Source organism: Styela clava, chromosome 8 (genome assembly GCF_964204865.1).
Source record: "Styela clava chromosome 8, kaStyClav1.hap1.2, whole genome shotgun sequence".
NCBI lineage: Eukaryota > Metazoa > Chordata > Ascidiacea > Stolidobranchia > Styelidae > Styela > Styela clava.
This window is the reverse complement of record NC_135257.1, coordinates 2,418,311-2,433,526: the sequence shown is the minus strand read 5'-3', so window position 1 is coordinate 2,433,526 and position 15,216 is coordinate 2,418,311. Positions and strand designations below refer to the sequence as shown.

Genomic DNA, 15,216 nt, shown 5'->3' with positions numbered 1-15,216 from the left:
AAAAAAATAGGTTTTGGTAGATGACTGGGTGGTAAAGGTACGACCATTAACAGTCATCTGAGTCGGTTACCACCCAAAGCAAGCACATAAGTAAATAAATTAATAACACAGGTTCTGTAATATTACACTCTCAGGATACACATATGAAAATATATATATATACACTATGTAAAAAAAATGATATATATCTGATTAGGGATAAATTTCTAATCGGGATTTGAAAGTTATTTAAATAAATTTTAAATAGAGAAAAGGAAAAAATAAGAATTCCATACCAAATATATTATTATTTAGTATATTAATTTACGCTTTCAATCTGTTCTGAATCTTCTTTTGTGCTTACAGACGATAAAATATAAGATCACAGGGAAATTAAAAGTTCTATAAGTGACAATAATGTGTTGTGTGAAGAGAACCATAGACTGAGATATTAATTATAAACATAACAGTAATACAATTTCTATATATTCAATTCATCGGTGTAAAAACACACCTTTAGCTATTTTAAAAATTACTCTTCGAGAAATACCGTGGTATCTTCGATATCTTTTCTGGTGTTTGGTTTTGTTATGTGGCCTGAAAATTTTATTTTTTCGTAACAGATATTAGGCCTGCTCGAAAACACACCAGGCACTGTGGTTTAAATGTTGTTTTGGGTAAAAAGATACGTTTCCTCCCAATTTATCTCGGTCACCTTTTTTAACACTCATTATATGATGAATGGTTATATTTGACTAATTTTATTACTTGTAGCGTGAGAAGACAGGGTGGTGCTATCGTCGAAAAACAAACAAGTCCGTCTAAGTTGAGACTACGTGTGCAGCTAAAAAAAAACTGAATAGCGCGGTGCTGAGTCAACTCCGCGGTTCGTCACTGCTGTCACATGGCCAACGCTTGAAAATAAAGGAGTTTACTAAATACAGGTACAAAGGGTCTCTCCAAATAAAGAGTTACTTGACGAGAGCTTATGGTATGAAGTTTAGATAATGTAGCGTACCGGCAGTCTATGAAATAATAATCCAAGTTCAGAATATCTTCCAATATGACGTCAAGTTTCCTCTCAATATTCACCTGAATCTATAATATTTTGTTTTATTTATTAATTAACAATCTCAACACAACCAAATACTCCAAACAAAACGACAAGCATACAACAAAGCGACAAGTACCAGGCAGCACAATGCAAGAAAACAGAAGAATATACACAATAAAAACACTTTGAACAGTGCTGATAGCTAATTCCCTGATAACAACCAAAAATACGACGCTGAAATAATTACAACCAAAAGAACAGGACCGACAGTGTCACAGCGCCCCCAGTGTCGCCAATACCAAATAAGGCAATAATATCACATGACAGCATCTAACAGATAAAACAAGGGTCGTCACAATAAAAAGCGCAACTCATCTCATCGATTTGATCCTGTCTGCACTCTGCACAAGACAATTCATTCTCTTTGTACTGATCACAAGTCGTTGTTCCCATATTGGCACCGTCTTAATGTTTATGGATACAACATTGAAATTCTGGGATTTTAACAGACATCAATCACGACGTCGGGGTTAGGAAAAGAGCTATTCCCATTTGGAATAGTTTTAAAATACTCCAAAGTTATTCTCCGGGCCGCAAGAAATGTGTCCACGGGCCTTGGTTTGAACCACTCTGGTATAACTGTATTAATGCTCAAGTGAATATTTTAATATATCTGTTATTTGGATTCAATTCGACCGTGTAACTTCACAATAAATACATATGAACATTTGGCATTGCAACATATTGCGTGCTTATTGACTTCTGAGGAGTTCATATCTGAGTTGCACTTCTGTAACGTGTGTCAATTCAATAACACGGGACTGCGAACGCGAAGATACCCCTATACTCCAACCTTGTAGAACATACCGTGTTCCCTCAAAAATAAGACAGGGTCTTATTTCAACTAAGACTTATTTTAGGGGGAATGTCTTTTATTTTCATTTATCAAAAAAAAAATATAAAGCAGAGAATTACGAGATTTTCGAATATTTATACAAAATGTGGAAGCCGATATTCTTTGACTTATAAATAACGCATTTTTATTTCAAAAAAGTGTAGTGCAGGTTCGAATTCCATGGAGGATAATGGTGTACCAAATGGTTGCTGAACTCATCTCCTCAAAATCATATTTCAACCTCATATTCACTTACCCTATATACCGGGTTCCCCCAAAAATAACACGGGGTCTTATTATTTTAATTTCATTCAAAAAAATAATATATACATATACTAGGTCTTATTTTAAAAGGAGAGCTTATTATAGAATCATTTTTAAATTCAGGCTAGTTTTTTTTTCATGTGAACACAGTATTGACTGGGATTTGGGCATTAACTTAACAGTTATGAGCGTTCACCGATTACTATGATGTGCCCTGCCGTGATGTTAATCGAGAAGTTAATCTGTCTCCACGGCGTTCTACTCGCTTCAGATAAATAAATGGATGAACTAGTTTAAAGTTAGGACACCACACAACCCAGTTAAGGTTGAAGTGAGTCGAAAATATGAATTGTGTTGGTCTGACACTTGGCATAGTTAGTCGAGTCGATACGCGTATCAACAAGGTTTTCAACCCGATTGTATCGCATGGTCAACCTCAAGCACGGTTGAGACAGAGGTTTGAGACAGGCTATCTTGGAATGAGAGTGTTCTCAACTGAATCTGAGACCTTATTCACTGGACTCTGTAAAATCATAGACTATTTACTAGCTTGACTGGCATGCTCGTTTATGTGAAACTTAGCCCGATATTTCTTCGAGTCATTATCTTTTACGAAGCAACATGAATATTTTTAGCTCGTCATTTCGCTATTTGACTATTATCTTACACATATAAAAATTTTGTTTCATTTTACTATATTTTCTAAAGATGAAAATTTGCCACATCCTTCAGTACACATTAGAAAAATGTCACAAGTTTCTTGAAAACAAGAGCAATTCATCATCACACACATTGTTGCGTAACGTAGAAAAATTTTATAACTCAGAATGTGAATGGGTAGTTCTAGTCGATGTCACCAGTACGGGTTCCTTCAGATTATGAATCCCGCATTCGGTAATTATCACAGGATATTTTGGTGCATGCTTATTATCTTCGGTGTGAATGAAAGAGATCTCGTTAATGTGTTTCTAAAAAAATAAACAGTTTTCTTTAAACAAGACCAAAATATTTTGGAGTTTTTAAAAAATATGTTTTAGCAAAATCAAGTATAATCCTGAACCCCAAAATAGGAAGTAAACTGATTTTTTATCAGTCGAACTATATTAAATGTTTGTACAAGCAGAAATTAATCAGTGTACAAATTCGGAAACATCAAGAATAAATTTGTTTATTTTTGTTAAAATTTGTATTTGAAATATCAGTTACTGCATTTTACGAGTGCGCATGTTTATCTTTTTTATTAAAGTAGAAAAAAATATGCGACCTGTCCCTCAAGCACTTTTCCAAACACGACGTGATGTTCATTCATCCAGTTGGATTCTTCGCAAGTAATGATGAACTGCGACCCGTGTTCGTTTTCCTTCCTGGGAGCTGTTGTCACAAATCCCGCATCACTGTGTTCAATTTTATAGTTTTCAGCTTCGAAGTAAGAGTATTGTCCTGTTGTTTCATTTTTAAAAGTACTTCTTCCTTTAAACATATAGATGCCAAACTTAGAAAGTTTGAAATATTTTTTTTATGTTACATAGTTATTATTAAATGAAATGGTTAGTTTGAAATTCTACACTATCTGATCAAATTTGATATTTAGTTCAGCACACTTAAGCGAAGGAGTTTCTCTGTAATTCTTAGGCAGGAGTGGTTTGTACATCATTATTCAAGATATTTTCTTGTGATAACTTTTTTAGACAAAATATTGAACATCAGTAAGAAAATAATGAAATGATGGGTTCAATATGAAATAAAATAAGTTATCAGAAAAAAAAAATATTCGCAAAAAGTTTTCAATACGCCAATTTGTTAAATTGTTTTAATATTATTTTACTGTTTAGTTAGAGCATATTCGGGTTAGGTGTTAACAAACCTGTGCCATGTAAAATGACTGACAGTTATCAGGTTCCAAAAAACGCGACGACTGCTAGCTATGAAAATGGTATTTTGTATTAACACACTCAAATGATTGAGAGTTTTACTGGTTATGTTTAGTGGGAAGACAGTTATTAATGGCTAAAGCTCTCAGATAGTAACAACAGCACAGGTGTTGCCTAAATCAACATCACACGATTTGCACCTGTACGCTCTACTCATTGATCACGAGACATCATTAGTGCGATAAAGTTTGAATAAAACGATCTGTTCTATCTCTGTGCAAATTATTCACGGTAACAATCCATCCATTAGAAATTTGTGATAACTCGCACGCGAAATGTGCATTTATATATACAATACTCAAACTACAACAAAATACTGAAAAAAAATCCAACAACGCAAAAGTGAAACAATTCAAAACATGTTTTAACATTTTCATATATCTATTTGGTTCTGCGTATTTCAATTCTCAAACCCCATATTGACAAGATCATTCTTATCAAATGGTACTAACTTTGAAACGAATAAATAAAATATAATAAAAGAAATAAATGTCGGGACCAAATTGAAAATAACCTCCGGTTCCATTCTTAAATTCCCAATCTCCACCCTGTATGAAGAATGATGCGTATATACAATGAATTGGGGTATCCTTGTATCCAAATCCTTTCTGTGGAAATAAATTTTTATTTAATCTCAACTGATTTTAAAGCAAACTGTTGGTTTCAAATTAAAAGTGAGTAAAAATTCTGCTTACCGCACCAGTGCAGAGATCTCGGAAATTCTGTACTGTCTTGGGAACATCTTGATCAAACAATCCAATTATAAGTCTTACTGTTTCATTTTTATGACCTTCTTCGTGTTCTACCGGTTTCAATATGTCCATATACACCTACCAGTATGAAAAGAAACAACCCAATTATTTTCGCATTGAATTGTATTCTTACCCTTAGCATAGATTTTCAATCCGATCGTGTTTTTTGAAACATTTTTTTGTTTTCGAAAAAAAAAAACGTTTCGATGTACCTGTCAAAATCGGGTTGTTCAATTTGTATGACCTTGCGCTTAATGACAACGTATTAAAACAGATTTTTTAGCGAATCGGAACAATTTGAAATTTATTTAACGCTTTCGATAAAATCTACAGATCTGGGATTTACATTACATAAAAATGCATTAAAATGAATAAATTTACCGCCGAAGTGGCTTTATATGTAACATTCTCTGTTTGAATTTCTTCTGACATGTCCTTTTCCTTTCCTTTATTTTTCTCATGCTCATCCAGTTCTTCTTCTGTAAGAGATTTAGATTCTTTATCGTCGTTTTTACCGTGACCATCTTTTTGTTCAGCATTATGCTTATCGTCATGATGTTCATCATGGTGGTCGTCGTGATGTTCGTGATCATCCTTATGATGTTCGTGGTCATCTGTATGATGTTCGTGGTCATCTTTATGATGTTCGTGGTCATCTTTATGATGTTCATGGTCGTCCTTATGATGATCATCTTTAGGCTTATCTGCTCCAGACACCAAACATATTGATACAACAAACAAAAATACGACTAAAAAATACCACTTCATTTTATCCGACTTCTTCTATGGTTGTAGGTCAGTACTGAGTGAAGATAGCCTTGAAATTATCTTCTGAATTCGAAATAATGTGTTTCGATGACGTGTCATTATAACGTGTCATCTTTGGGGACTCGCCAAGTAGTTTACTCAAACCCAACGACGTCGACTATTCAACTCACTACGTACCAGTTGACAATGCAAAGCATCAATACATTGTTGCAATAATAACCTCTTCAGAGAGCGAGCGAATTTTTAAAATCAAGTAATATTTGAGTTTTTGGATACGTGTCACAATTCGTTTGTAATGCATTTTTAAAAGAATGAATTCAAGCATGAGAATTTTTTTTTTCTTGCCAAGGCGATGCACACTCGGAAGTGTAGGAATCATTACATCGTAAAATCACAAAAATACCAGAAGCATTCAGGTGATGGTGAATTCAACCGTTTAATTAAAAAATTTTGGCAGCAAAAATTATTTTTTTCCAAGTTACGCAAACTGTATATATATGAGAGCTCACAGACAACCCGAGTGCGGTGGTCGGAAACTCTCAATGGAAAAATTCAGTAGACCAACTTTATTGGATTATTTTCAACTTCATTGGATTATCTGTGAAATGCACCAATTTGCGGTTATATAAATACACCATATTTGCGACCATATATTTTCATTCGGCCAGGGTGGCCCGTCACAGAATACGAGTATTAGATAAATGTCGCATCAACAGAAATTTTTTCTTTCTAAACTTATGAATAAACAGCCTACAGAATTAATATACACATATTGTGACAACATGAAAGCATGCCAACACGCTCAATCCCATATTAGCCAGAAATGTCATTTTTCTGGCGTATGATTTTTGCATATTGTTCTGGTACATCTTTAGCCAAAAGCAAAAGATGGATGGCTCTCCGTTACTCCGTATATGTAATCCTCGGCCCAATATTCAACTGCTGCGCAAGTGAATGCGTATCTTGAAGTCTCATACTAAAGCAAAGCAAGGTTCGAAAAGCGATATTAGTAATATATGTATATATTAGAATCTTGGGTGTCGATGCTCGATAACCAGCTTTGGTTCTTCTAACGTCTAATAAGACAAAAACAACAAGACGGGGGTTGCTGTTTATCACGACATCAAAGGAACATGTTCGCGCAAATACGATGAATAACACTACTGCTATTAACACCTCCCTCCCGCCCCCGGATTTTAAATTTTCAGACTGATATGCACCCTTTGATACATCTCGCACTTGCTCCTTTTCCATGGCGAAACACGACGAAGAAGAATAAATAATGAATTTATAAGCTCGAAGCGTCAATAACTCGTGTTTTTGCAATATACCATAACATACTAAATGATAAAGCGAACAAAATAATAACAAGATTTTACACGATCTTGCAAGACATATTTATAAATTTGACGAAACCATTTTCAAATATAATAAATTCTTGTAGTATAGGCCACAAAATGGTCACGAGTCAATCGCCCGTAAGACTAATATTTCTACACACAACCGCATTAAATGCTCTAACTATTTATTCAGTGATTGGCACACGTAATGTATACGTCAATATTCACATTTATTATTGTCTTTGCGATTGAACTCAAAGTTCGCCATGTACAAAAGTTGTACTAGATCCATCAATGGGTATTGGCCTCTTCAAGTCGTACGTTCCACATTTTGATATTACAATGGGATATTTAGGCCTGTCTTCTTTGCCCACCGGAATCTTGCCGATTTCTTTAACGTATTTCTGAAACATATCAATATGTCAATTTTATGTATATAAATAAATGAATAATTTTTAGGGATAAAAATATACGAAGTTTTGAAATGATTAATGACTCGCATTACAGCGTATGATCTTATGGGTTGAATATTTGATAACTCAAATAAAGCAAAAACAAATGAATTATTTAGTTGAAACTTGCAAGGTGGAATTTATTTGAAACATCAGATTTTGAATACAGTTATGTTTTATACTATATTTTATCATCGATGTATATTTCAGTATATACTGTAATTCATGTGAGCCAACTCTTCATTTGTGTTAAGAATCTGTCGTATGCTTCATCACGTAAAATCACGAGCATTTGGCCAACTTGTACAATATTTGCCCACCATAGATTCTAACTTCAATGTTTAAAGAAGGTCTTACCTCTCCTTCCAGTACTTTACCGAAAACAACATGTCGATTGTCGAGCCAAAGCGCAGGTTCGAGAAGAATGAAAAATTGAGCACCATTCGTGTTTGGACCGGCGTTGGCCATACTTACGAACTCAGGAGCGGAGTGGTCAATTTTAAAATTTTCGTCGTCAAAAAATCCAAAATCTCCAAGCTCCTTGTAAATACTTTTACCTGAAGTTAAAACAATCACGAAAAATAAGGTAAAGCCATATAAAGAAGGGAATATTACGTTTTATGAATAGAAGATTTAACTTGTAATATTGAATATGATCACCACACTCGATGCTGTATGCGGAAATATGTCATACACTTTCCATCCATTATTCTTTTAATTTTAGACATAGTGTTACTGCAAACGAAAAATTATCGCTCTCAAGATTTTTTTGTTGAAAGCTTCGCAAATGATGTACATGGCCAAAAAGCCCACTATTATCACGAAATATAATGCAACTTTTGCATGAACCATTGTTACTTTAAACTCGAAAAAAGGGGAGGATACGTTCTTTGTTCCCGGTTATCCTGTGTATTACCTCCAGTTCCATCTCCGAATTCATAATCTCCTCCTTGTATCATAAATCCATCGATAACCCTGTGAAACGTTGATCCCTTGTAACCTATACCGAGCTAAAAATAAAAAATGTAATGAGAATCTAGGACGAGGGAAGAAAATCAGATAAAATAAATTACCTTGACAATGCTTTTGGCAGTTGGCACCAACGATGAGTCAGTGACAATAATCAAAATCTAGGTACTATATTCTAATAAATGTTACAATTATGTATTTCTTATATATTTAAAAAATAAATGCTAATTTATATTCGTCTGCCTCTCTGCGTATCCATTGAAACGCTCGGTAGATATAGTGGAAATAAAATAGTATGAGAAATGAACAAAAATTTACAGTTTGCAGCTTCGTCTTTTTTGAATATCGAAATGAACACAAGTTGTTGTAATTTATACACATTACAATTTAGGCAAATGGGTTAGGAGTATACCAATTTATTGTGTGTACTAACCTCCCCAGTGCATAATGTGCGAAAGTTTTTTGTTGTTTTAGGCACTTCTTCATCAAAGAGTCCGATAACGATTTTCACTGTTTCATTTTGTGTATAATTACTAGATTTTGTTGGTTTTGTAATGTCAAAAAACACCTATAATATAAATAGTTTTTAAATCTCATTCAGTAATCACAGCACAAAGCCATGGCTATCAAAGTATATGAATCAGTATTCTATTCATTCGACGACCTGAATTTGATCTGAAGGATGCATCCGGCATCGTTGTGATCAGCTCCACAAACTTGATGGCTCGAATTATGATGGTGAATCATACCTCAAACCGGGGATTATTAATGATTTAAATCTGACACGTAAACATTGGTTCAAATGACATCTTCAGGTAAACCCCTGAACCAGACATCTCTCTCGTTCTTATATATAAACTACAAATGTTGGGTCCATATGTACTAATTCACAAGCAAACAGTGGAATGAACCGACTCAAAAGCATATCCCACTATAAACGACTGCTATTTGTTAAACAAAGTATTTTATCATTTAACGTCGTGTCTGTGTAGAGTATATACAGGAATTGGTTGTTGACACGATGATTTCAATTAATTCAATTCGGAAAAATGCGTCGGAAACATTTTTGATTGGAACTACCAGCCGTTCCACGCTTTAATCAACTCACATTGGAAGAAGTCAATTATAAATGAAAAATTAAAAACCTACCGCAGATGTCGCGTTGATTCTGATGTTTTTCGTGGAAGCGGTTTCTGATAATCCAATATACAAAGCTACAAAAGTATACAACACAAGCTTAATCTCCATATCATTCGTCATGTGACAGAAAGGATGCTTTGATAGCAATTCGTGATGACTGCGTGAAACGTATATTGTTGCCACAACTAGTCATTATGCGTGGTTACCCTATCTAATTGATAGAGTTGCGTAACATACGAATTGTTGTTACAATAATGCAAACCAAACACTTCAACACAGTTAAAACTAGCATTCGTATTTGATTCGCAAAAAACAGCTAAAAAAAACAAAGAGAAAAATTCAGTGGTAATAACACATTAACGAGTAAAAGAGATTCTTTGGGGGAGTAAATTTCATCAAGACTAATTTATTCAAATATTTACGAACGTACACAGTAAAATACTTCGTCGGTAAGATCCTAAGTCACGAATTGCCACATCACGGGTTAATAGACCAAGTCATTTTTGTAAACCACAGCTCTTCCGCCGTAAAATAATCTCGTTTTCAAGTCTTCGTTTGCTTCTCATCAACCAATTTTGTTTTGGGCCGGGGGTGACGAAACTTTTCGTCTTTTTCGATGCCTTGTTAATCCAGGCTGATGCGCGAACGGCACAATTTCTTAGTCGTAAGTTGAAACTCTCGAAGCGTTCAATTTTCGGTCGAACGGCCGATGTCGCAATATAGCCTACTAAGTTTTTTTCATCTTAAGGTTCAGTGATGCTCATTTTAGAGAAACGCTTTTTTGTTAAATGAGGACTATTAAATCCAAGCAATGGCATTTGCTTACTGGAAAGCATTGCCAATCGCGGGGAAAAAACGGCGTGATCAGACGCAATTTGGATGTGGATTTATATATATATATCATGTCCCGAATAAAATTTGATTCTGTTATTACTTATCGATTTTAATAAATAAATTTTTTATAAATAAAAAATTAAAGACCTACCGCAAATGTCGCGTTGATTCTGATGTTTTTCGTGGAAGCGGTTTCTGATAATCCAATATACAAAGCTACAAAAGTATACAACACAAGCTTAATATCCATATCATTCGTCATGTGACAGAAAGGATGCTTTGATGGCAATTCGTGATGACTGCGTGAAACGTATATTGTTGCCACAACTAGTCAATATGCTTGATTGCCTAATCTAATTGATAGAGTTGCGTAACGTAGGAGATCCCCTAACTTTCGATCGATAAGTCTTCGGTATCTGACAGATATTCTCGTTATTAAGTTAATCGTTCTCCGGAAGAATAGGTACGTGTTTAGAATATAGGGTGGTTAAGTGGCACGTGATCGTAAAAAGGCTATGTACGTCTTAGTTTAGATTTAGACCAGTTATGATGGCAGGTAGGCCCACAGGATGTAAAAACGTATTACGCACCACCACTCTTTGTCTTCTGATGCATTATTTAGTTCTTTACTTTTGTTATTTGGCTGCGGAATCTTTTGTGTGGCTTGGCGAGCATATTTAATTGTCAAATCGTACTGCTGCATTGTCATTCATACAGGCATTTTTGACATATATTTACCGATATACTGCTTCTTTATTGAATATTTTTCTATTCGGAAAAAAATACAGTATGCTATTATATTGCAAAAAAAACTGATAAAAATCGAGCATAATATATTGAGAAATAAAGAACGTTTTACCGCGATCTGATTCACGCAATAGGCTATAGAAGTGGTTCAATCTCTCACCGACTTACATCCACTAATAAAAAAACATTTGCCAGTCCTCGTGAATATCTAAGACGGCGATATTGTTCCGCGTATTCATTAATAACATCATCCTGAATTAGCGAGGCAGTAGATTACAGTTTGGTGCCGATAACGCTTGGCGTATCCTTTATCGCGTTTAACATCAAAATCATTCATACAAAACTTCAAGTTAGTCAGAGAATTTATTTATCTCATTACGGTACCATTCTCGTGAATGAATAGTGAAATAGGAATCTTAACATTCAGAGATATTATAAATGCGTTCAAAGTGTGGTTCAAATTTGCGTAGAGATTGTAGATTCTATGACGCATAAAAACAAGTGTTTTCGAATAGTGTTTATATATCAATATTTGGAAGTGATCCGCATTTTTATATATGCCACATATTTTATGAATAAAACTTGAATGCAACATGCAAGCGTAAATAAAATAATATTCACAAATGATGTTGATCTCAAAACAAAATCTTGAAAATTGCCATAAATAAATAATAATATTGGAACACCGGTATCTAGGTTGGATCTATTTGTTTCATACTAACTTAATTGTAGTACCTGTTTTTCTCCCATACTTAATTAAATGTTTTGAATGACTTGCTTTCAATAAACCATCATTAGAAAGAAACAAGAGAGCTACGCCCAAATATATGGACACGTCTGTTCGCAGTACAGTATACGGTTTACCGTACCGTAAGATCACAGTCTACAAATATATTCACACCAAGCGAAGCAGTACAGTAGGAAACAAAATGGCGTCCGATGTCCGCAGAACGTTCGGTGACGTCATGGCAAACAAAAACAAATCTCACAGAGCTAACAGAAATATTTGAAATAAATAAAAGTAGCCTTCTGGAGAAAAATTTCATCTTTACCACTAAAAATTTCAAAGCAAGTGGTCTAGCGATCAAAGAGAAAAGCGCTTTTTTAATATTTCCACTAGGTGTCCAAAAAGTGTCAAACAACAACAAGAACAAGAACAACATAACAACAAAACGATCGTTATGTCCTCTAAACGTGTCCAACAAGAACAAGAACAACATGACAACAAAACGATCGTTACGTCCACTAAACGTGTCCAAAAACTCACGTTGTCACGGAAGAACAACCCTCTCAACCATTTCCACATTGGCATTTAATACCGTATTGAGGGAGGGCATGCTTTGTTGAGAACTCATGTGCACAATAAAATTCAGTCGCGATTGAGGTTGCGAATTCCCTCGGAACCACCTGGCGGGTTGTATGGCTATATATATGGTTAGCTCTAGTGGGCGATGTTAGCATTTACTTTTCTGTTATTCTGGAGTTTATTTTACAGTGTTAACCGGAGTGACAGACTTGGAACACTGTGGACAACTTTTATGTTATCTATTAAAAAGTCCGATTTTTCATCAATGAACCAACCACTTATTCGTGGTGCAAATGCGTCAAAGAAGACTAATCAAAGAAGCAAAAGCGAAAAAGTTTTAAGGACCTTACGAATTATAAGTGCAATGGTTGCTCATTTGATTGCAATTGCTTTCCCAGCATTTATAATATATCTGGCCAGCCCAGGATCAAGTAAGTACCGTAACAGTGGACTGTTATCGCAGTCTTGTCATTTTGTATTTTATGGTCAAAGATGATTCAGTGATTGTACCGTTATACAGTTATAGGATGTTATGGCGTACGGCAATGTAAGATAGTAGGTACGGTAATAAATATCAGTTTTTTCATAATCAGCAATGTGATCATATGTAACGAAATATATGATAGAAGGTCTTGCAAGTAAGTTTATAGTGCAGTAGTGGTTATCTGGCAGTGGCAACATTTATGTTTTAGGTTATTTCTGGAAATATGATGATATATGTATTCAATTTTCAAAATTTGTTATATAAAGTTCTATATTGATATAACGTGTCATTCACAAATCAAGTATGGTGTTCCATTTCTGACTGTCCTTGTGGTAATAAAATTGCATAGTCTACTTGAAAATAATCATTTCATGTTTTCAAGTCTATAGGCTACTCTCACAGTTATCAGTTGTATTCGCCAAGCCTGATGATACCAATCCCCATGTTATATTTATGCGTACAATGATTAATAAGTATATTTCTGAAACCTTACAGGCTTGTTTTCGTGGCATCCTACCTTGATGACAATCGCTTTTACAACTTTAATGGTGGAAGCCATATTGGTTTTCTCTCCAGAAAGTAGCTTGCTTTTTCGTGCATCAAGAAAAACAAAAGTCACTGTTCATTGGATTCTTCAGTGCAGCTGTGTACTGTGTGCATTGATTGGATTTGTTGTTATATTTTACAACAAATACGAACGTTCTAAATCACATTTTACATCATGGCATGGAATATTTGGATTAATCACCGTTATATACATTGTTGTGCAGGCATCATGTGGTATATTTTTACTTTATCCAAGTTTAGTTAAGAATTGGAAACTTGTGCAACTGAAGACATACCATGCCACATTTGGTCTACTGGGTTTCACTCTCGCATGCTGCACTATTGCACTTGGATTATTTTCAAATTGGTTCACTGGCAATGTATCTGGGTTTACTTGGTATCTCAGCATGTTTTGTGTTGGTTGGCTCACACTTGTGATTATGAATCAGGTTACAACTGCATATTTACCTAAAACCAGGAAGCCTGCCATTTGATTTTTTATACTTTTAATTTGTTTTTAATCAAAAGTAGATATTGCAGAAACAGAAACTTGTATCATGTGCCATTGTTTTGTTTCATATTTTTAGCTTATTTGAACTAAATTCAAATGAATTTTAATTAATGACATCTTCAAATATTCCCAACTTATGGTTTGAACTTCGTTATTGATAATTGTTGTAATTATAAACTCTATAATGTACAAATGATATCATATGCTACCATTCAACCAATCGCATATCACAATTAAGAGCATGTGCAATGGCTTAATGTAAATATCAATGTTCCCCATTGAGTTTTGATTCTGAAAATAAGCATAGACTTGTTGGAAAATGTGAAATGCTCATTCGCTATGGTGTAAATATTGCATTCTATCATCCAAATGGAACACATTCTTTTCCACACATGTTTCAGGGCTCTCCTTTCTAAAGTTTTAGTGTGATATTCAACAAATTCATGGCTAAATTCTTTACATAAAGATTCTATGAAAAAATGAAACTGGACACATGGGCCAGGTGTTTGTGATTGATTTGATAAACAAATTTTTAGTATATTCATGTATTTAAATTTTTATGATGTGAATACAATGTGGCAAAATATTAAACTTTTAAATTCAACTTTGTGGTAAAATATTCATTACCTTTGTTTCCAAACCTTTATTTGTTTCACTTGAAGATTTCGATACCTGGCTTTCAAATGTTTGATTTTAGGGATAGTTTAATATATTGGTAGATGATTTGAATGCTGCAGTTTAAATATACTGGTAAATGAATTTGAATACCCATTGTTTCTGTTGAATTTCAATACTGAACTGACAAGAGTTTTGGAGTCGTAAATTATTTCACTTGTAGTCCATTTGGTTAACTTTCAGCTGACTTTATTGAATACCGACCTTTGCCATTAAAATGATGCAAATAAAAGTTTATCAAGGTTTTATAGCAGTTGTTCTTAAACTTTCTGAGCCACGCCCCTTTTTGGAAAACTTTAAAAACTTCCCCTTATTTGATTTGAAAAAAAGCCAAATGTTTTTGTGATGGGCAGATTGCTTTGTTTAAAGATGGCACTGTAAGCGAGTTCTTCTCGTAGCGTAATTGCTCGGATCTTTCAGGCATAAAATGCATCAGAGCACGACTTGTTCTTATTCACTGTCTTATGACGAAGCCTTACTTACGATAATCGTCATCATACATTCTCGTTTTTTCGTTCATTTTGCAATATCTGGTAAAGACAAACTGGAATAAAACTAAACACAATAAA

The 15,216-nt window shown here is 34.4% G+C and overlaps 3 protein-coding genes across 4 annotated transcripts; 1 reads left to right on the top strand and 2 right to left on the bottom strand.

Annotated features, from left to right (window-relative positions):
- Nucleotides 1-2,885: 2,885 nt before the first annotated feature.
- On the bottom strand, nt 2,886-5,653 carry LOC120346578 (uncharacterized). The gene is made up of 5 exons (XM_039416341.2): nt 5,257-5,653; nt 4,819-4,953; nt 4,638-4,731; nt 3,457-3,662; nt 2,886-3,160 (listed from the first exon to the last, which is right to left on the bottom strand). The coding sequence occupies exons 1-5, from the start codon at nt 5,641-5,643 to the stop codon at nt 3,008-3,010; spliced, it is 975 nt and encodes a 324-aa protein (XP_039272275.2). The 5' UTR covers nt 5,644-5,653; the 3' UTR covers nt 2,886-3,007.
- Nucleotides 5,654-6,926: 1,273 nt separating this feature from the next.
- LOC120345832 (uncharacterized) lies at nt 6,927-9,739 on the bottom strand. The gene is made up of 5 exons (XM_039415392.2): nt 9,554-9,739; nt 8,838-8,972; nt 8,352-8,445; nt 7,793-7,992; nt 6,927-7,387 (listed from the first exon to the last, which is right to left on the bottom strand). The coding sequence occupies exons 1-5, from the start codon at nt 9,662-9,664 to the stop codon at nt 7,238-7,240; spliced, it is 690 nt and encodes a 229-aa protein (XP_039271326.2). The 5' UTR covers nt 9,665-9,739; the 3' UTR covers nt 6,927-7,237.
- A 2,793-nt stretch (nt 9,740-12,532) lies between these two features.
- LOC120346021 (transmembrane reductase CYB561D2-like) lies at nt 12,533-15,216 on the top strand. Of its 2 annotated transcripts, none has more exons than XM_039415654.2 (2): nt 12,533-12,862; nt 13,411-15,216. In XM_039415654.2, the coding sequence occupies exons 1-2, from the start codon at nt 12,577-12,579 to the stop codon at nt 13,953-13,955; spliced, it is 831 nt and encodes a 276-aa protein (XP_039271588.2). In that variant the 5' UTR covers nt 12,533-12,576; the 3' UTR covers nt 13,956-15,216. The 2 variants fall into 2 exon arrangements, with proteins under 2 accessions (XP_039271588.2, XP_077971506.1); XM_078115380.1 differs by lacking the exon at nt 12,533-12,862 and adding an exon at nt 12,929-13,069.